A 24,019-nucleotide genomic window follows, 5' to 3' on the forward strand; every position below is an offset into this window, starting at 1 on the left:
CCAACAAAGGTTTTACCGTCTGACGGTCTATACGATAACTCAATGCAAAAACGATAACTCAAAGACACAATGCCTCAAATATATCAGATTTGGTATATCATTTTGTGACTACAAGTGTAGTTTCTTGTCAAATTTTTGTTTCAGGCAGTTAGGAAAACGTATCTGAAACACAAATTCGGATTTTGGAAATATAACCTCATTCCATTCTAATATTCATCGTCCAATAACTCGCCAAGAATCACATGATATATTCGGTAAAAATGCTAAATTCACGCCAAAAGTTAGTATTTCACGACTATTGCACACCAATGCCATGATTGCCATGCAAGGATTTTCTGGGATAATATCTTAATTACAGAGTACGAGAGAAAGTTTTAGGGATACCATTCCCACTAGTTTAATAAAAAAATACAAATCTTTTTTAATTATTGAGTATGAGTTTTCCAAAGTTTTTTTCTTCTGAAAACTATTTGCATTATTTCAAACTCATCAAGATCGTTTATTAATTCCAGTGGAGTGAACAGTTTATTTTTTCAGATTTGCCAAGGGAAAAAAGAATTAAAACAAATATAGAAAAAATATATATATAAATGTAAATTTTACGTAAAACCATAGCTTTTTCTTAGTTCAAGTTTTTTTTTTTTTGACAAAAGAAAGTTTTGTTTAAAATGCTTTCACTAACATGATAACGCTGTGGTTGTTAAATGAATTAGTGGTAAATTAAATGATCCTATGCAGGTTTTTTAATTGCATCTAGAGAATTTTCTGGGCATTATTTTTATTAATTAAGGTATGCGTTCTATAATGTAATTTTCGGATTCTTCATTCTACGATGAGTTTAGAATATTTTCAATTTCGAATATTAATAGAGTAAATGTAGTGCGACATTAATTCAGCAGCAAGATCAATACTAGCGATAGGCCTTTTTCTTGCCTGTACATTGGTGACAAATATCTGTTTTATTTTTATACTTTTTGGCAACTATACAACTTTAGTAGATTTTGGTTAAATTTCGTTTTGAGTGAATTCGGGAAAGTTGTAAATATTTTTACTGATTGATATTAAATTGAATTAATATTCCTACTGGGTACGTTTGTTTTATTTTACAAGAGCTTTCTTTCCATTTCAAGCATAAATGTCTTGGATTTAATCTCTAATTAGACTTCAGTAGTAGAAAGTATAGGTAAAGTTGTCAGTAAACCTTTTCTACCCAATCTGTTTTTCTAAATAAATCTTATAGCATCTTATATTGAGTTTATTCGATATAAGATTTAACTTTGATTGAAACATTAAATTTTATTTTGTGTTCTGGTATTTGCCTGTGTATTCTTTAAATGTTCTTGCAGATTGTAAGTTCTGAGTCGTACAAATAGACTGCGCATCAAAGAACAGGTTGTTTTATTCTCAGTCATTTTCACATTGTCGAAAATGAGTTATACCATTTAGTTCTTGCAAATGTTCTTATTTGCGTTTTAAAATTTGTATATCATATAGTCGTTTACTTATTCAGTGTTGTTCATGTTTACGTTCTAATTGCTGGTTGATTGTCATTTGAACGATCGCAGTGTAAATCATTTGTTTATTTATTGTATATATATTTTATATTGAAATGTGGAGGTCATGTTTGATATTTATTTATTTTTTATTGAGAAATCGTTTACAAAAATATTAAGTTCACTTTCTCTTATATTTATTTGATCATATAATTTAATAATTTACTTAAAGATGATAAAGAAATTTGAATATTGACATAAATGAGGTAATAAATTTTACTATTTATTTGTATGGAATATTGAAATATTTGTACGATTTATGGTTTTGGTTGGTAATAAGCTTGATTTTTTTATAATGCTAATATTATTTTTAAGGATAAGTATATAAACTTTTTTCTGATTAAATGTATTTTTCTTATGATAATTACTTTTAGATGTCTGCAGTGTAACTTTTATCAGTCTTCGCATGAATATTGAAGTGACCTTGAAATAATATTTAGAATTCATTTATTCTTAATTCCAATTTTTTGAAATTTTCTTTTATATCAGTAATTCTAAATAATCTTATTTATTCTGATACTTGTTTCTTACTTTTATTCTTACTTAACATATAATGAAATCATTATCAGCAATGGTTTAAATTATGCCTTAAGTTATTCTTATCAAGTATAAATTGTTATGGATTAAACCTAGCTATGCTATCAGTTTAATAATCAACATAGTTTGCAAATACTAATTCAAAGGTATTTTCTATTTATAACATATTTTTTCTCTAATTTCAACCACTAATTTTCCTAATTCAAACAGCTACTAATTTGCCTGTTGAAAATTTAAATTAACTGTAATTTATGTCTTGGATATTTAATCTTATTTATTTACAGTTTTATGATATTGTAAAGTTCATTGCTGAATACATGTATTATAAATTTTATTTTTTAATGCTAGGTTTAAGAAGTTATTAGTGGTATCAATAAATACTAGTAGTACTAGTGATTTCATAGTAAATTTTTGTCAGCAAGTGAAATCACAATAAATTAAAATCAAAATGTCTGCTCATGCTACTCCTGCTCATTATTTGGTTAAAGGTGTGTATGGTTTTTTTTTTATTTGAAGAGTATTAAGTTAAATATTCAACTTGCTAGCAAACATTTTAAAAAATTAATTACAAAAGAATAAGATTAGTTATCCAATTTAAAATTCTAATCTTTCAGAAATTAGTTGAAAGATAAATGCATGATTCAGCTTATTCTTGAATGAATTTTAGACTTTAATAATGACATATTGAACTTTGATTTCTTGGCATAACATTAAATTTTGAAAGAAATTCTGAAATTAAAATGTAAAGAATTTTTTGATAAAAAACTGTTTAATGAAAATACCATTTAGTTTTTACTTATCTTTAAATATATATTCAAACATAATTTTTAAATAATTGCCAATTAAATAATTTCTTGCCTTGGAAATATTTATATTAATCAAATTTCGATGTAATTCAAACTAGTGTTTTAAACATTAATTGTAAGGGAGGAATTCTAAACATTTATATTTCATATTTATTCTAAATAACATAATAAAAACCGATTCATACTATGCAGATTTATGTGTTTATTCTTTTGTATATTTTTTTACAGCAAAATATGTTAAAGTATATCTACGGTTGATAATTGAAAATGTTGTGTGATTATAGTAAGCATGTTGTTTATATTGTAAGGAAGAATTTTGTTTCTTACAAAAATTAGCTGAATGAATAATGATATTTATAGTCTATTGACTGTTTTTAAGTGAAATGAATTCTCTATAAATCAAACTTTGTGAGGCACTTTCAAGGTTTGATTCATTGCTAATACTATGCAATTCAGATCTTTGTGGTATTAAAGGTTTTTGAGAAAGATCATTTTTATTAAAACCAAAATGGTATATAAAATATGTACAATTGATATAAAAAGAAATAGAGAAAGTGTAAATAAATACTAAAGCTTGAAATCAAATAGTTTGTGTTATTATTTTGTTTTGTGCTCATCAGTTTTTACTGATTCATTAGGAAATTATTATGTTAACCATTTTGCATCTTTTTGCTTAAAATAATATTTCTGCATTATTAAAACTACTAATCTACTGAACATCCTAAATTTATTTTTGATTATATGTTAGCAAATTGAAGTTATCTGCTATTTTTGCTGAAACATTTAATTTTTTCTTAGTTAACACGTTAAGAATTCAATATATACTTCCACCACAGAAAAATCAATTGAAAAGCAACTTATTGTTGATATTTTATTATCTTATGATCTCTTAAAATATAATAAAAGGGAATGGGCCTTCGATTCTTCTCAAATGTAGGTGGATTATTTTACAACTTTATTAAAACATATAGTCATTCACTTATTTTTAGATAATTCAATGTACATCAAATTTGCAGCTTTTAGTGTGAAAGTTTAGTTCTTGATAAATTGAAAACAAAAACTGCTAATTGTGAAAGAAAAAAAGCTTGTCTTTAACATTGCTCTAATAAATACTTTATTTTGGGTATACATTGTATAAATAAGAATCAGTAATCTTAAAATGCTTCTGATTCTGTTAAGTTTTGTAAAAATTGCTTGGTTTAGATGCTATTTGTAAAAAATGCCAAAAAGACAGAATTAAGATAAGTCAAAAATATGGAATTTAGATTTATGGATTCTTCAGTATTTTTGTTGATAGATTCTTCTATAATTTTGAGAAATAAAACTATAGAAATCTCATTTTAAATTAATGTTATAGTAGAATATGCACTGAATTAAAAAGATAGAAGCAATACTTGAAATCCATATATAAATCCGTAGAAAAAAAACTAATTTTTCATTTTATTTTAAAATCACATTATACATACTATTTTAAAATTATTAAGGGAATTGCTATTGTAAGTACATGTATATTGATACATACATGTTTAGAAGGCTGAAAAGACATAAATAAGTAATTTTAATTTACACAGTTGTTCAAAATATAAATATGTGCCAGAGAACTTGTATGATGAATTACAAAAGGAGGTATAATTTAGTAAATAGGGGTTAAAAAGGATGTAGATTGAATTTGAAAAATTTACTTTATTCGTATATATGTTGTTTTTAATATCCATGATCATTAATGAGAAATTTTTTAAATTCTTTACAAGCTATATAAAATGTAACAGGAAAAAATATTAGAGGATAATCACCAAACCTTGATGCCTTTTGGTGCTTGTTTAATGAACTGCAAAATTCAATATTAATATTTATGACCTATGATAATTTGGGATTATCCCGTCGACCATTTTCACCAAACCTGATATTATCACCAAAAGATAGCTTCTGTGGCAATAACCGTAAATTACTGTGTAACCTTTTTTTTACCAATCCTTTGGCACATTTTGCGAGGTTTGATGCATTTTTGTGAGCGTCAACAAGTCGATAGGATAAATGCATGTATTTGTTAATATAGCAATAAGTTGCATCACAACACGAATGTTTGCATAAAATATAAAACTTGTGTATTAATTTGTTGTCCATTAAAAATTCATAAATCTGTTAAGGATGTGGAAGGGCAGAGGGCAGGTTTCAGTATATATGTCTTGATTTTAGCACATTTTTATAGTATAAAGCATCTATATTTGTTAAATTTTACCTGAATTTTTGTTTCAGTTTAGATAGTTAAAAAGTGCTTCTTATTAATGTGTGTTAATAGGTTTAATTTTTTTACTGTGATGATATTCATATATTAGGTTCTTCAAGCCTTTTGATGGGTCCTTAATCTGTTTTTAAGTATTGAATAAGATGATAAAATTCAAATTATGAAATTTAAATTTATAATAGTGTTTTTTTTTTAGTATAAAGAATAAACAAGCTTTCTAATTTATAATTTTTTTCTTAATTAGTGATTTGCACTTTAAATCTATGAATATTACTGTCGTATAAGTAGTTCTTGTAATTGGCTGGCAGTTTATATAGTAATTCCAAGAAATTTACTAATTTTTAAATACATTTTTTTTTCACATGCTTTGATAAGTAATCAAATCTTTTTTTTTTTTTTTTTTTTTTTTTTGCTATGTAATTTGTATGTTCTGTTTCCATTAATTTTATTTATACAATTTTCTCTCAATCCACTATGCTGCATGTATTTTTGGAAATTTTTGCAGTATTCTTTTATGTTTTGTTGTTAATAAAATGTGTGATCGGATATGTTTTATATCTTTAATTACATGCTAATATAAGCATGAAATGTAATTTAAAAATAAATAATTGCAAATTTGATTGGATAAAACAATTTGTAACTTTTTTTCATTAGTATTCTGTTTGAAAAAGATGGAAATTTGAAATATTCGGCTATTGTGTTAAATAGAAGTTTGATGAAAAATTATCATATGCTTTGTAGTGAAAATTCTACATCCTAGGTCCTTACTTGTATTAAATAAAAGATTCTCATATTGTAATGTTTGATAACATTTTAAAATTTTTGTTAATATAATAAATTTTTTTTAGCAATTATGCCATTATTTGGAAAGTCTCAAAAGAGTCCTAGTGAGCTGGTCAAAGTCTTGCGAGAAGCAATTGTTGCTTTGGAAAAAGGAGATAAAAAGGCTGAAAAGGTAAAAATGATTTATTTTAAACAAGTAATCACTATACCTGCAAAGAATCTTTTAATGGACTATTGAAATCAATTAGGATGTCTAGTGAATTATCTCATAATATAAAAATTATTTAAACATCAGTAGACCTACTGTAAATGCTGAAATTCTGTAAAATCAGTCTACTTTTCATAATGATTAAAATTTTTATTTAAATTGATGATACTTCATATAATGACTTCTGTTGTAAAGTCAATGAAAAAATGTCATATTTGTTGCATTTGTTTTTCTTTTGTATAATGACTTCCATATGTAAAATTATTTTAAAATTTTTCATTTAGTTGATAAGGAAAGCTTAAAAATAATTATCTCCTTGAATTTGAGGTCGCCTTTGAGCTATAAAGTTTATTAATTTTTGTGGCATTCCATTAAAAAAAAAATCCAGAAAATATTGAAAAACAGGATTTTCACAGTTTTTGAAAGTTCTTAGAATTTTATTTTACTGTATTTATTGTCCTTGCAAAAACTTGATTTTTCATTGTATCCCTGAATATTCCTGCAAAAATTGATAAAATTTTGAGAGAAATATTTCCCAAATTGGAAAATTTGGAAAATATTTCGTAGTTAAAAAAAACCAGCTTATGATTTGGCCTTTATTTCAAACTCCAAAATTACTTATTTTTTCATGCTTCAAAGTGATATTCCCATGAGTATTTGGAATGATGCAGATGTTCTCTCCCCTAAACTTTCTTTCCTAACTAGCCGCCTTTGGCGACCAGCCGGTTCGCCAATCTTAATGCTCGTTAAAATTTTAGTAGTTAAATATTTTATGTAATTCCTACTTTAATAGCTTCTTCATTAAAATATTTCAAATTTCAATTCACTCATAATATTATAAAGACCTTCAGTCATAACATAATCTGTATCTCTCTAATTTTCTGTTAGCTCCCGTAGAATTTATGCTTTACATTAAATTAAAGTGTAAATGATTAATCTGTAATTAATATAATATTTTTTACTGAAACAAAGCATTTTTTTTTAATAATATGATTACTGATAATAGAGTCACTGAGCATTTAAACTTTATGGGCACTAAAGAATATCTTTCTTAATTTATGTATTATCTCAAGAATTTGTCAACAAAATTTTCTCAGATTCATCATGAACAGATCGATTCATTAACAATGTTTAATTTTAAATGCATCAAACACTAAGAAAATAAAATGAATCGTTTAAAATAATCGGTCGAAAACAGGTTTAAAAAAACTACTTAAAAAACGATGTACTTAAAACTATAAGCATATACAAAAAATATATATAACTAACATAAATAGAATTTAATTACAAAAGCATACAATTAACCTAAAAATAATTTAAATCATTGAAAATAGGTTAAAAAAAACTACTTAAAAAACGATGTACTTAAAACTATAAGCATATACAAAAAATATATAATTGTAATATATTTACTTACAAAAGCATGCAACTAACATAAAAATAATTTAAATCGTCCGTTGATAATGGTTGTCATGACAACAATCGGAACAGAATGCGCATGCGTGAATTTTCTTTCCAATTACGGTAACACAAATGCGTGAATTTTTCTACGCCAGTCGGGGTAACGCTATGCAGATTAGACATTTTTAATTTCCTTTATTCTGTGTTATTTTAATTCAAAAGTACTTCAGAATGAATCTGAAACGTGGATTAATTAACAATGTTTAATTTTAAATGCATAAAACATTAAGAAAATAAACAGAATCGTTTAAAGTAATCTGCCGAAAAATATTAACCCTAGCCTCATTTCTGTTGGGAGAAAAAAAAAAACTGAAGCCTTACTCATTTGGCGGTGGGGAAAATGGAAGATTTTTTTGGCGAAAAAGTTGGCGGTGAGGAAAATGGAAGATTTTTTTGGCGGGAAAGTTGGTTTTTAATTAATAATTAAAATTCTAATTAAAATTTCAAAAAAAGGGACCCCAGGTGCACATTCCCGACCTCTAAGGTATACATGTACCAAATTTGATAGCTGTATGTCAAATGACCTGGCCTGTAGAGCGCCAACACACACACACACACACACACACACACACACACACATTGAGCTTTATTATAAGTATAGATAAAGGTGTTATCCCCCTTCTTCCTACATTAAGGATATTGGTCAAAGATGTGAAAGTACGATTACTCAGATTTACTATTTTATTATGTTGATTGTAGTATTTTTGCACATGACATTAAAGTGATGAAAACTGTGTATGTATTTTGGATGCTTTTTTTTATGAAGTGAAATTAAAATTTGTTAAGAAACCACAATTTTAGTAATAAGCTTGCTTACTTAATTTCAGTAATTCATTGAACTGAAATTTAATTACTATATTTTTGAATTATTGCACTTACATGCATGGAACTGTGCAGAATGACTAGTGCTCAACCCATTGTATAATTTGGTTCAATATTTTATATGGATCTACAGTTTAGATGTTAAAATTGAGTATCAAATTTTATCTTTCTTGCTCTTTATGCTTTGTAGTTCTCGTGTTCACTTTCTCTCAGACAGACATACTTACTTCCTGTGCATGCATTTCATTTAAGATTTGTCTAAAATTTGTTGTAAAGACCATATACCAAATTTCATCCATCTAGCTCAAACTGTTTTTGAATTATTGTAATTCACAGACAGAAAAATATAACCCCAAAAATGTTTTTTGGCCCAAGGAGATTTGAAACTTCATCAAAATCTCAAGTCTGAATTTTTTCTGATGATATTTTCTCTTGTATACTTGGCATGCAAAAGAATGAAAGGATATTGATGGGTATGTTGTCAATGACCAGTCATTTCTTTCTCTGTAGTTTGAAGGAAGGGAAATAGTGAACAAGGAGGATTGTCATCGAAACTTCTTGGAATCTTCACACCGAAATTAGCCATTGGACATAATATTATTGCCCCATTCATTGGTCGTCCCAATATTTATTAGATTCAAATCTAAAATGTTTTTTGAAGTTTGAGGAGAGTAATTATTCATATAATTTGCAAGAGGACTTCAAATTTGGTTTTGGTCAGCAAAATAGTCATTCAGGTTTTCTTGTGGGCCAACAAAATACTCTTGCTTCATTTAAATTGGCATTGATACATACTTAAGAGTGCAATCTTAAATATGTATGGGATCTTAAGAGTGTGTATAATATAATATTTAATGTAACATTCAACCAGTCTTTGTAAAAGAAACAGATGGGTTTATACATTTAGTTTTGAAATATATTAAAAAAATAGTTTGGAACCAAGAAAAATTGAATATAACTTCAGTTTTCAGGAGTCTTGTCACACCAAATATACTTAATAAAAAATTTTCAAAATTTTTACTGTGATCTCTAAACCCACTTTGAACAGTATTTTTTGGTTTATTAATTGCAAGATGAGCACAATAGGTATTGTTACTGCTCGCTGCTCTTCACTTAAGCTTCTGGAATCTTAGTTACCAACCTTTTCAGATATCAGTTTTACTCTTGATTACTAAGAGAATCTGATTATGTTATTTATTTATAATAAAGATTATTTTGTCAGTTTCCTATTTTTGGATGATTCTGGGGATCAGCTTCATCTTAGATTGTTAAAGAGAACACGGTTTGGGCATTAATTTACAAAAAAAGAAAAAGTGGTAGGTGTTGCAGTATTGTTTATCCCACTCAAAATATACTCATTTCTGTAAGCATTCTACTATTTTTCTCAAAGAGAAGGTTTCACTGATAGCAATTTCATGAATTTAATACATAGTGATAACACAAAGTGCATAGCATCTTGAAAAGTGCTTAAATTTTAAAACTATTTTTAAGCACCTTAAAATGGTGTTTAATTTGTTAAAAAGGCCCTTTTAAGACACTTAATTTTCTCAAGAAGTGGGATATATATATGTATATATGTAATGATATTTTAAACTCTTAATTTAACCCAAATTAATTTCCATGATTTTTTCTTAATTTAGCCCATAGTAACTTCATTCTAAAAATATTCCTTATTTCGTGATCCAATTCCACTTTCAGTTTAATTAATTCCTCTGTAAAACTAATGTGCCATCAGTACTACGTATTAAATGAAAGTGATACTTCATTTGATACTTTTGCCCTTGTCAAAGGTCATCATATGTATGGCCGGATCCTATGTTATATAAGGCTAGTGATCATTTGTTCGACCCTTTTATGCTTTCTTACTTCTGTTTTTGTGCTGCACTGCATCTTCTTGTTAATAAATTGCTTTACCGGAATGGTTATTAAAACGAAATTAAAAATACAAAGTCTTCACTGCTTGTCCAACCTTCATTCTACTTAAACCAAAATATGTTACATATAATTTAGCCGGATTCAAAATAATATTATATAATTTTTTAGAAATGTTTTACTACCCCTGTGTTATGTTTTCTATGATTTGCTTCCTGCATTATTCTTGGGAGAATGCATCAGACATAACATAATGCCCATACCCTCTTTTGTCAGATTTGTTGACAATTTCTGTTAATAGAGCAAATGTTGGTAATTATTAATTTTTATAAATTTTATCAATGATGTTCAACAACAAAATCTCTAATATCAAACGGTTATATTAGTAATTACCTTTACCCATCTTGCTATAATTTTGCTAAATTATATGGCATATCATGCAAATTTTATTGAAATCAAAATATTTTATAGAAATCTGTTTTTATTTCTATATTATTTTGTTATTTTTCTATTCCACTTGAATTTTTATACACTTGTAAATATTTTGTTGTATTTTTTGAATAGTTGTTTCAAGCCATGACAAGTGACCAGCTAAATTTTAGTGTTGCTATATACTTTGATTTCAATCTCAGTAATCAAACTTGACTGACTTATTTTAAAGTAATATTCGTCTTTTGTGTTAAAGTCTGCTTAATATTTTTTCGATATGTTCTTGGCATAAAGTGTCATTTAGTTTGTAGTTTGGCAGTCTTCAAAATATGAGCATTGCATGAAGTACCATACCTGACACTGGAATTATCAAAAAATCAGATTTTTTTGTTCTGTATTTTCATTTTATACTATATATTGCTGCTGTATTATCACATTTAAAAATGCAATTTAAATTTTATTGAAGTTACAGAAATGCATCTTTTAAATTTGCAGCAGTAAGAAGTGAACACTTTAGAATTTATCGTATTATTTTTTATCTTTCTTCTGCTATGTAAGTAGATGTAAAAGATAGAATGCAAGCAGAGTGATTTTTTTTTCAGAAAAATATAGTGCATGAACTTTTATTGCAAATTATCCTCTTATATTATAATTTTGCCATTTTTATACATTATCATTATTTTGTGGGATTAAAATACTTCCTGTTTTCATTTGCTGCTGTAATGAACAAACTTTTATGTTAATTACTTGTAATCAAAATATTAAATATTATGTTAGTATGAAATATATTTCATTGATAATGTTTCAAATTAAATTTTAATATATTTCATAGATTTAATTAGAATTCATTAGAGTAATTCAATTATTTACAGTTTTCCTATAAAATTGCTGCAGATAATTACAGCATTGGACGAAATTTACAAATTCATTATTACCCACCCCCATTCTCTAAATGCAGATTTTTTTTTTTTAACTTTAATAATCTTAAAAAAAAACTGTGTGTTTGAAAAACAAATATTTTTATTAGGCACAAGAAGATGTCTCTAAGCACTTGGCCCTCATGAAGACAATGCTGTATGGTAGCAGTGATCAAGAACCCAATTCTGATATTGCTGTGGCACAGTTAGCACAAGAACTGTACAACTGCAATATGCTATTGCTTCTTGTTCAGAACCTGCCAAGAATAGATTTTGAGGTATGAGGCCATTTCTACTCCTTTCAGCTTTAAATGTATTTTATCATATATTTTAGCAATTTCTATTTGTTTGATAATATCAATAAAGGAATGACAGTTGAGTTTTTGTAGTCTTTAATTTATTTTTTCTATAAAAAAAATTAAGGTTATTTGTTGGTGTGTCATCGACACTCAAAGCTGTATTTAGGAAGATCAAAATGTGTATCTTGGAGTATTTTTAAAAATTATTCAATAATTACATTTTTTGGGATAATTTGGAATGGATTATCTCATTAAAATCAAAATTTCTGAAATGACAAAGATTTTTTTTTGTAACACTGCTTTTTTTTTTTTATTGTAGTGGAATTCAAATCAGTTTCAAATGACATTCATTCAATCATGTATTTCCATCATTGTTAAAGCAGTTAATTTAAAAGAAAAAGGGGGCAATCTTTTGGACACTTAAGTCCAAAATTTCATTTTAGTTTATAAAATAAACAAATTAAAAATTTTTTAAATATAGCTATAAAGATATAGAACTTCAGAAGTTGGATTTTTTTTTTTGTTAGTTTGAAATATTTGCTTTATTTTATATTTTAACATTTCTAAAGCATCTAACTGGTATATTTTCAAAATATTTTCATGTAACTCAAACATGCAGAATTTATTAACTTTTATATTCCTGAAATATTTTCTTATTCTCTAAAATTAAAGGGATTAAATACAAATCACACGATGAAGTTTTGAACACCTTTATTGAGAACATATTCTATATTCCTGGCAAATGATCTGGTTGTCAAGCTGGATAATTTTAACTAATTTTGAGTTATATGTTTATTTTTTTAAGAATTTCAGTTGTAGCAAATTGCATCTGGCTCACATTCTGTGGTATTAAATATTCTACAGAGAACCATGTAATGTGCAGAAATAAATGTTAATCTTAATTCTTTTTATGATACCTATTTTTGATTGATAAATAATAAAATATTGACAGCACTAAAACAATTGAAATTTTTTCAAATTTTATTTAGGTGATTATTTTGTTTATTTGAATAGCTTTGGATTAATTCATATATAAGATGCATTTCAACTGTTTTAATAATGAAATAATATATTTACTGCTTGTTTTTTTAACAGAAATGTTTTTAAAAAATTTGTCTTTTGTTTTCTTAGGGCAAGAAGGATGTTGTTCAAATCTTCAGCAACATTCTCAGGAGACAAATAGGGACACGATTACCTACGGTTGAGTACATTTGTACAAAGCCTGAAATTTTATTCACTTTAATGAAAGGGTAAGTTAAAGAATTTAAAATAAAAATTAAAAAAAAAAGTTTTGCAAATGAAATCACTGACAGACTATATTATTTGCTTGATATTTCTTTTAGAAAGTTTTAAATTTCAATAATCTAAAATCGGATGCAATTTTTGTTTCAGAAAAATTTAATTAAAGTAATATTCCAAAGATTTTTTATTTATTTCAAATGGAGAAGATTGCCAAAGGAAATACATTTCAATTCTTACACTTTTAAATTTGCATTTTATTCTGTTTTCTTTATTTTGTAAAGGTTACAGATGTTACATTAAGCATAATTGTTCATTATGGCTGGTTTTAGATAAAAAATTTCAAAATGGAAGAAACATGAAATATTAACTCACTTTCAAACTTTTTTTTGAGGATATAAATTAATATTAGAATACATTTTTTATATTTTGATATAGGAGATCTTTTTGCCTACATTTCTTTATAACATTTAATGTATGGAGAAAGGGCCACATGTAGTTGATTAATTAATTGTATTGAATCTTGTATATCATCTGGAATCTTCAAATATAATTTTATTTTGATTCCTTGATTTTTTTTGTACATACTTTTTTTTAAAGATTCTGCTGAATCATAAAATTTATTATTTTTTTCTTTTATTGATTTATGTTTTAACTTTCCTCTATTTGAAGTTCAATGAAGAAAAAAGGTCGTATACTTCTCAAACAATTCAAATCAGAAGTTTTCATTAAGCTCCATATTCTTAGACCTCCTTCAGATCTTCCTAAGATCTGAAAATCCATCCTCTAAATTATGTCTGTCTATGAGCTTGATGACTAAAAAACTAAATGAATTAGAAGGATAAAATTTTTGCATAAGGACATGATAAATAAAATTTACAAAGAGTTAGCAAATTGAAATTTGGTACATTTTTTTATCGTCAGAAAATAAATGTTGGCATTTAATTTTTTACTATATTCCTCGAAGAGCGGATCATTTACTGGCCTGTTTGTTTGATGCATGTGGACAGGATAAATAAAAAATATAGTGATTTAAGCAAATGAAAATTTATATATAGTCTTGAGGTTAAAACTGTAAATTAATATTAAAATCTCCGTCCAATTGATTGAAGACCTGAAATGTTTGCACTTGGTCTTCTTCATTATACAATGAAACCCAAAACACAGTATTATCTTAAACTTGAATTTAGGCATGGGGTTTGGAGGAGAATCTCATTTGCAGACTTTTCTGTGCTCTTTTGGATTTGTTATTGCCGAACCCATTTTCATTGATACGTTCAGTGGATGCTGACTTGAAAGAGTTTTTTTTCCCTCCCATCTGAACATTAGAGAAAACTGAAAGAGAATATTTTTATTGGTTTAAGAAATACATTTAGATTAGTTTTTTCTTAGTGCATTTGTTGTAGTTTTATATTGAAAATATTGATTGTGAACAAATGTCTTGATTTTGTAGTATTTAGATTGCTACTGTCAGTTTTTTCTTCTTGCCAATTGAATTTCAAAGATCCAATTAAAGCTTCATAGAATATTTTAAGTAATTTTTTTTAATCAAATAAGCAAATGCTGGATAGCTGATCCTAGTTACAAGTAGACCATATCCGCTTTCTCTTGAAATAAGTTCGAATTTTTTCCACTTAAGTGCTAAAGTGATCTTGTCATCATTTTTACTGTATAGGCGTATTAAAAATTTTATTTGTTTTGTAAAATGTCTCATAATTTATTAACTATATGATCAAATGTAATATATTATATATTGGGTAATATATTAGAAATAATTATGTAAGATTGGGTATTTACTTTTCACATGGTATACAGTATTTAATATACTAATTATTGAATTTTGACATTTTTGTTTCAGGTATGAGAAACAAGATATTGCCTTGAATTGTGGCACAATGCTTCGAGAATGCATTCACTATGAAGCATTAGCAAAAATTATCCTATATTCAGATGAGTTTTATAATTTCTTTAGATATGTTGAGGTATCTACATTCGATATTGCGTCCGATGCCTTCTCCACATTTAAGGTGAGTTGGAAATAGATGATGATTTCATTCATTTAAGCATTGCAAAGTCATGTAAAATCAGATGATTTCTCTAGGCACTGATTTAGGCTGAAATGAAAATATCTTATCATAAGATACAATATCATTTAATCTAGTATTTCTGTAAAATTTGTTTGCACCTTTTTTTTATGGGAATTATTTTCACGCCCCTATCATTTGCATCAGAAAATTTTGCCATGACTATAAAGTTTGAATAATAAATAAGAATTTCTTTTTATCAGTCTTATGTATTATTTTTCAAAAACTTGAAATCTTTTTGTAAAATCTTATTCTGTCTTTTTTTTCTTTTACTTGTCCTTGAGAAAATTAAGGAATCTCAAAATTTTAAGTATTTTTTAATGAAGCTCCGTAGTTTCTGAAGTCCTGAATAAAATTGTAATTAAATTTAGATATAAGTATTTAATCTTTATTTTCATTTTGATTTTGGCCCCATGTACTTGACAAACTGAAGAATCATTTAAAGCCTGTTCATTTTTTCAAAAATGTGTAAATAAAACTTTTGTGGTTGAAATTTTGGGCAATGATTTATTCTTATTTGAGGATTTGATAAATTAGTAATTGTAGCAAGAAGATAATCAATAATATTGCTAAAATTTTGATATATGTTCTCAATTTGAATTGTATTGTAATTTTTTGTTTGGGGAGAGGGCAAAACAGTTAAAAAAATGTTATTTTTCTAAAATAATTAAGAATTAAATTATGCAAAATACATATTGCATTTTTATATAATTCCTAACACTTAGAGAATGAATACCATTTAAATAAAAGCAGTTGGAGTGAGATTTTTTTTTTTTTTTTTTGTTGAGCAGTTTTTGAAATTGTCAATCTTTAATTAATTCTTTTATTTTTTAATATTTTTTTGCATTTTATCAACTTTATGTAATAGCATTATTATTATTTTTTATTTTTCATTTAGGAATTATTAACTAGGCACAAGGTTCTGTGCTCTGAATTTCTTGAAGTGAATTATGACAGAGTTTTCAGCCATTACCAGCATTTATTGAATTCAGAAAATTATGTTACTAAAAGGCAGTCTCTGAAAGTATGATTTTTGAAAATTCATTCTATTTATACTTTATTTCTTTTAGATGTTCTGATTATTCATGTTACTATAAAAAATGTCATTGTTATTACTTGTAGAATGGTGTTATTAATAATACTTGATGGCAATAATTCTTTTTTTATTAATTTTTTGTGATTAAAGCAAGTATATAACTACTATCTGTAAATGTAATTGTCATAAACTTTAATATAATAAACTTATTAAAGTGAAAAAAAATACATGGAATAAATAAACTGCACAATAAAGCATGCTTTCTATTATGAATAGTGTTATGATGTCTGTATTGATAATTAAAAACTCTACACAACTTCATATTAAAAAGACTTACAATAAAGCTTAACAATTTAATTCAAAATCTGTCCATAAAATGGAAAGGTTGATTCAAAGTCAGTAAAATTAAGAATTTTCTGTAAATTTCTTAAGAAAAGATTTTAAAGATTTTTTCCCCTCAAAACACTATTTGTTATCTGATTTTAAAATGCATAATTCTTAATTTTTATGAGCTAAATTTTGATATATGATTTCTAAGCTGAATGTCCAAAATGAAAGTTTTAAAATTTTCTTTTGTCTTTTTGAATTAATGCTTTGAAATTTAGATAAGGGTCCTCAAGGGACTCTAAAGAAACTCTAGAAACTTAAAAGTTCCAATCTAAATTGTGCAGTTTTGAAATGTTGAAATTTGATTCATTTAAAATATCTTAATCTTTGAATAAATTGGAAAAACTAAAATCCAACATTTTAAAAAAATCATTATATATTTTATCAAAAATGTGTGTTGTATCATATTTAGTATCTTTTACATATATCTAGTTAAAAATATTTTATTAGTAATTATATAGATTTTATTTGTAAAAAAAATATATTTTTGATAACATTTTTTTAGCTTATTAAAAATTTTATTTTTTTAGTTGCTAGGTGAATTGCTATTAGACCGTCACAATTTTACAATCATGACTAGATATATCAGTTCTCCTGATAATTTGAAATTGATGATGAATATGCTGAAAGAAAGAAGTAGGAATATACAGTTTGAAGCTTTTCATGTTTTCAAGGTATGCCCAAATCCTGGATACGTTTTGAAAATTCACATATATTGGTATTACAACATATTTGTAGATGTTCCAGTTAAAAATTTCATAGTCTTTTTTCAGATGTCAGTCTTAAATAGTGGAAAGAGGAATGAGTAGTATGTTAAAATTTAAAATGGGAAATATTATTTTGTGAAGTTTTGAGAATCAATGAACTAATTTCAAAATTTTTTTTAAAAAAAGTGTTAATGATTTTATCAGTAATTTTTTAAATTTTTGTATTATTGATAAGTTTTTCTAGTCCATATGTATAATCCCCCCTCCTCTTTAATTCAATAATTTCTCTTTAGAAGTAAAAAAAGGAAAAGTTTTCAAAATACTTGAATAAAAGATATTTGTCTTCATCATTTTTTAAACATTCACTCTGTTTACCTTTGGATTAATGTTTGTTGCTTTCATGAAGTACAATTTTTTTCTTTTCTTCTCTATATTGCTTTAAATGTTGCATCTTTGATTTTTTTTTGCCTTAAAATATATTAAAACATAATTATTTTAAAATTTTATGATCATATCTTTATTTTTCTGTTAATGCTTATATATTTGTTAATGCTTATATAATGCTTTTGAAATATTTGTATTTTGATTTCTTACTTTGTGGAAACTTCTAACAGAAATAACCTTTAGAGACTATAAAAAAATTATTGCAAATGACCATGTCATTCTGTGAGGGAAGGAATATTTCTGTTTCTACCCTACTCTTATTATTGTTCATTATTATTGGAGTTCATAATTACAAATTATCCTTGAAAATAACTGCCACAAAAATTAGAAATTTCAGTTGACAAGCCAAATCATTCCTAAGTAGAATGATTGCTGATATTTTAGGTGCAATAAATATTATAAATAAAAACTAATTCAAGGAGACATGTTTGATTTGTGTGGAGAAACAGTGCTCTGTCGAATTAAAGATTCAAGAATATTTGTTGTCAGTTGTGCTTAAGTGTTTTTATTTCCAATAACTGGCATTTATTTGGAACTGAAATATTGAAAATTGAGATCTTAATTTTTTCACTTACTGGTTTAACAAGCATATTAGAAAATATTCATTTATACTTTGCTCAGATTATTCAGCTGTGTTGTTTATTACAATAAACTGTTATGAAATTGGGCTTGTCTAGAGATTTTTGTAATCCATGAATTTATAAAATTTTGTTCATTGATTATAATATTATAAAGTTCCATTTAAATATTTATATATAAACTTATGTTGGATTCAGTTAGAAATGTTAAAATTGAAGAAAAAAAATATTTCTAAACAGCCAACCACATAATGTTTTCACCTTTAGTTACAAAGTGAAAATATAGTGCCAGAGGTAATCAGAAACTCGCATGAACATTGAAATGAACTATAAACATAAAGAAATAGCATCAAAGTATAAAATGAGATTTAAAAAACTAATTAATAAATTTGTCATTGTATATTCTATAATAATTGGAGAACATTTGTAGTTTGACTTAACTATTGCTGTTATGGAACTTAACTGCATTAGAGAGCATAATCAGTAGACTAACACTATACTCTTGCTGATTAATTACTGATTGCAATGATCATGATACCTTTTTCTATTGTTTGATAATTAATCACTGGTACACAATTAATGCACAAATACCGTAATTTATTTTAATGTTTTATATTGGGATATTTTAATATTTTAGTATCATTAAAAAGAGGATAGTGAAAACTGAATTTTATGAATTTTTTAATAATGGTAATATAGTCATTAATTATTCATGTTATTTTAGATGTTAATCATGTCATACATAATTATGAATAATGTTTCTGATTTTGTTTTTCAGGTGTTTGTAGCCAATCCTAACAAGCCTAAACCAGTGTTAGATATTTTATTGAGAAACAAGGATAAGCTAGTGGACTTTTTATCGAATTTTCACACTGACCGTTCGGATGATGAACAGTTCAACGATGAGAAAGCCTATCTAATCAAACAAATCAAAGAGCTTAAACCAGATGATTAGCAGACAAAAAATAAATTTAGATCTAGCTTTTTTGGGGGAAAACATGAAAGAAATTGTGGCTATAGACCATCTAAAAATATTACTTCCATTAGGTTAAGCTGTAGATATTGTGTATATCAAGCTCATGTTTTGATGCAACAGATGAGAAATGTGCATGACAGGAATATCAGTGTCCAATTTTATTGATATTGTGTTTATTTTACAATAAAAGCAGAGTTAATAAAGACTGAAAATATATCTGTTGATATTGTTTCCCTTTGTAAACAGTTCAGGTCCTTGAAATTAAGCATTTTTGTTTTATGTGTTGAAGAAATTGTGTTTTCTCTTTTTTTTATGTAATTATTTTGTCACAGTATTTGTTGATCTCTCGGCATTAGCGACCCCCCCTCTCTCTCTCCTCTGCGTCATAAATGTTTTTCTGTTTTTAATTGAAATATATTTTTCCATATGACAGAGGAAAATGCACTTTTGTAATTTTATTCTTATGCCTACAGTACTGTATGTGCTTTGAAAGAAAAGATGCTTGAACTATTTTGTATACATTTTATTGTATTTTCAGTCTGAAGTAAAACTTGTCTTGGAATTATGTTTTGCAGCATAAAGTTTTTCTGAGCTATATTTACAGTATTTTTAATGTATATATAGTGATGATTTTTTAAAAAGATATCACTGCAATTCAGTTCGATGATTGCAACTTAATAAATTTAGAATTTCTTGTACTTCTTATTTCATTATGCAACTTTGAATAAACATGAAATAAAATTATTTACTGAAAATATGAGGATAAAATCTGCTTATTTTAATTTGATGTTAAAAATATAAAATTTGTTATCTAATTTATTATTTAAATAATTTTTTAAGATTTTTTTAAATATGTGTGAACTGGTATCACACATTTATGGCCAACAAGAATTTGTGAAGTGTAATTTGTTTCAATATTTTCCTCTTTATAATAATAAGATTCTTATTGAAATGCAGTTAATTATTTTTAATAAGTTGTATAATAATAAAGCAGTACAAATCTGTAAAATATGTAAAACTTTTTTAATTGAAAAATTTTTCCTTTCATTATTTTGATGTAAATTTAATTAACCATCTGTATCACTTTAGTTCTAAACAGTGATGGATTTAAGAAAATATTTTATCACTCTTATATATTTAATCAAACTACTTTTTTCAAGAAAATTTAGGTATGCAGGGTAAATTTGCATCTGAAAAATGTATTTATATGAATAAAAGAAAGTGTATTATAAGATATTTTAAGTGCATAATTCAAACTTTACAAAATAAAGATATCTGGATTTATATAATAGGAAAAACCTATTTTTCTGATTACATTCTACTCAATGTAATGCCTGTTTAGAAATATGATTTTATAAACACTTAAATGTAACAACTTTTTAAATAATATAAACTGTAGCTGTCATTGAGGAATATTCTTAAATCTAATACAGTAATTTTATTAAAAGATTGGTGGATTTTTAAAAAAAATATGCATTAATGATTTTTTCATTGTTATGGTATTATTTTCCGTATAAATTTAATCATAAATGATATTTATTAATTATTTTTACATAAAATATTTTTGAAACATCTAAATTATTATAAAAATAGATTATTGCAATAAAAAGTAGCAAAACTGCCAAACTAGGATATTTCAGTTAAAACTATTTTCATATATTAAGTGTTCGTTTCATCTTTTTATCTCATTTATGAGTTAAAGTTTTGTAGGCCTTTATTTAAACCATTTAAATTGAGATTAATTTATTCATTAGTAGATTCTTTCTTGTCTTGTATCCTTTTATTTGGTTGTTGAAGGTTGTAGGAAAATCCTTTTCTTTGTATTTTTTTTGTGATAATTTTAGTGATGTAAAATTTCTCATTATATTTAAATGCTATTTTTTTTGTGCTATTATGTAAAGCTGATATCCAAATAGGTATAAATGCAATATAGTGTGAATTTGTGTCAGCATTTAGTTTAGCCAAGTATTTTAATTCAGCTAATATTTTATTAGGAATATGTTTGTGTGTAAAGGAAAAGGTTTTTTTAAATTCCATTATAACATTTTTCGTAACAAATTTTGTGTATAACATGACAATGAGTTTACATGTGAGGGCTTCCTTTATCTGCATTTGTGATAACATTACTTAAGAAAATGTTTAATTTTCTTTGTTTGTATAGGAACACAAAATTGTTGATTTTTATAAAATTTAGTGTTGAATTACATCAAATTATAAGTGTAGTTATACATTGTCTTTTTTGGCTTGGTAAAATATTGTGAATATTTAAGCTAAATAAACATAATATTTGAAAAAATATTTAAGTAAAGTCATCTATGACTTTTTAAAATTTTGAATTTCTGAGTATTGGTAAAATTTTTGAACTTTTATTTTTTTTGCTGCTGATTAAATATCAATTTAAAATATATCATGCTTAAACCCATTTAATTTCAAACTTAATTTGTTCATTTAGACTTATTTTAATACATTTTATTTCTTCTTTTCAAATCAGTAAATGCAATTATTGAGGTCCAACTGTTGGCATTGTGTGTTTGCAGTTACTTTTGTAAAACTGTAATGCTAAATTAATAGCTAGTAGATAATTTAGGAATATCAATATATGCCTTATGATTTTTATTGTTGTTGATATAATTGCTTTGTTTATAAAATGGGAACAAACTGTGGAAGAATTGATAACTGTTTCTTAATACAAAAAAATCTGTAAGTTGTATTCTAGAAACTTGCCTTTGAAATGTAGATTTTTTTTTTTTTTTTTTTTTTTTTCTATAAATGGGGAAAAAATGTAAAACAATTATAGAAAAAAACTTTTTTAAATGAGACTTTTGGGGTCTTTAATGTTTTATGTCAAGTAATTCTAAATTTTCCTACCATATTATTTGTTATTGTGAATTAATTTTAATGCTGGGGAAGGGAGGCCATTTTTAAATAAATTTATTATGATTAACTCAATAAATTTTGTTCTATTTATATCATAATTTTAATAAAAAATACAATGAATAAGATTGGGAAAAGTATATTAAGGCTCTGGGATTGAGCAATATCTCCCCCCTTTTTTTATAGATTCTAAAATTGCTAAACCATTTGAAAATATTAAAGTAAAAATAAAGCAATTTAACTGTTATTTGGAATAGACAGGGAATAGAAGATTATTTTATTTTCTGAACCTCACATAGGAATGTGCCTGCGTGTTTATATGTATGAATATGTTAGTGAGTATATATATACACACATGCATAGTTTATATTTGTATAACCAACACATGTTATAAATTGTTTTTTGATCCTATTAATTATCTGAAATAAAATTTTATGAAGTGTATGGTGACCTTTTTATTTAAAAAAAAAAAAAAAAAAAACATACATTTATTTCTTAGGCATACTGTTTAAATTTTTTTTGTGTATGAATTAAACATGAGGTGCAATTATTCAAAAATTTTAATAGAGGTTTTCAGGAATTTCATTGTTTTAGATCTTGCTCAGATAGAAAAAAGCATTTTTGGAATGATGGATATGAATCTTTTGTAATCACATTAATTCAATAACACAATGAAGCAGATGAACCATATTTGGCATCTATTCTTTACTTCAAAATTATAAATGTTTAAAATTATAATCACTTTTTTTTTATGTGACGTGAAGCATTTTTTAACATTTGTTGCCATTGATGCCATAGAAAAAAAAATCATTTTGTATTTACTAGGTATAATTACTCTTTATTATATGGAAAATATTAAGATGCATTTTTAGTTATTGTGCTTTTTCATGTTCACTTTGCCACTTACAAGCGAAAAATTTATGAATTTTTATTTAGTTTACATAAAACTAAGTAAAGCACATTTATATTGCATTATCTGATCAACATATTTTAATAAAAAGAATAATTCCATCTGATAGTTTTGAATGAAGAATATTCAAAGATTCAGTCTGATGAACGACCAATCTAGATTTTCTCATATGAAACTAAGCAGTTCACTGCTATTTTCGTACCCTTTTGCTCATTATTTTTGTGTGATTGTAGGTTTTTTTTTGCATCTCAGCAACAGACAGTCACATTTCACACAAATAGGTGCAAATGGATTTAAATTTCTCTCATCTTTAATATTTAGAATATATATTCATCTATAAAGTATCACCTAGGTGGTGAAAACAGCCCTCCCTCTCTGTTATTGCTTGTATAATTATTGAATTTAAGCAGGTTATAAACACTGCGAACACTCTTGGCCATTGCGCCGATTCCGATTCCTGGCAGTAAATTTTTTGTTGAGTATTGAGAACTGAAAACAAATCACTGTCATTAATTCAAAAAAAAAAAAAAAAAAAAAAAAAAAGAAATGTCTGTTTTTTTTAGCAGGCTAGGGCAAAACTCGAACATTGTTTTCTACAAACTAATTTTTAACTTCATTAGCTAATGTTGAAAAATCTCATTTCACCTAGCTCATCGCCATAGATAAATAAGATATGGATATAGTCCGTGTGTTTGTGTCTACCATTCAGTAACGTACCTTTTTCTTCCTTCATGCTAAACAAACCATTAAACTCCATCCTCCTATTTGTCGGGTCGAAAAGTCTTATCTTCATTGTCAAGAAAATGCTAATGGTATTGGTACTCATTTTGGTCGTCTAAATTAAATTTTTTA

At 25.8% G+C, this 24,019-nt stretch overlaps 1 protein-coding gene across 3 annotated transcripts; it reads left to right on the forward strand.

Annotated features, from left to right (window-relative positions):
• The first annotated feature begins 978 nt into the window (after window positions 1-978).
• Window positions 979-22,701, forward strand: LOC129968845 (protein Mo25-like). 3 transcript variants are annotated; one of them, XM_056083129.1, is made up of 8 exons: window positions 979-1,087; window positions 5,990-6,096; window positions 11,744-11,911; window positions 13,064-13,182; window positions 15,030-15,198; window positions 16,154-16,279; window positions 17,209-17,352; window positions 19,186-22,701. In XM_056083129.1, the coding sequence occupies exons 2-8, from the start codon at window positions 5,995-5,997 to the stop codon at window positions 19,360-19,362; spliced, it is 1,005 nt and encodes a 334-aa protein (XP_055939104.1). In that variant the 5' UTR covers window positions 979-1,087; window positions 5,990-5,994; the 3' UTR covers window positions 19,363-22,701. The 3 variants fall into 3 exon arrangements, with proteins under 3 accessions (XP_055939104.1, XP_055939102.1, XP_055939101.1); XM_056083127.1 differs by having other exon boundaries at window positions 989-1,183; XM_056083126.1 differs by lacking the exon at window positions 979-1,087 and adding an exon at window positions 2,460-2,578.
• Window positions 22,702-24,019: the final 1,318 nt, after the last annotated feature.

The sequence above is a fragment of the Argiope bruennichi genome, chromosome 5, assembly GCF_947563725.1.
Source record: "Argiope bruennichi chromosome 5, qqArgBrue1.1, whole genome shotgun sequence".
Taxonomy (NCBI): domain Eukaryota; kingdom Metazoa; phylum Arthropoda; class Arachnida; order Araneae; family Araneidae; genus Argiope; species Argiope bruennichi.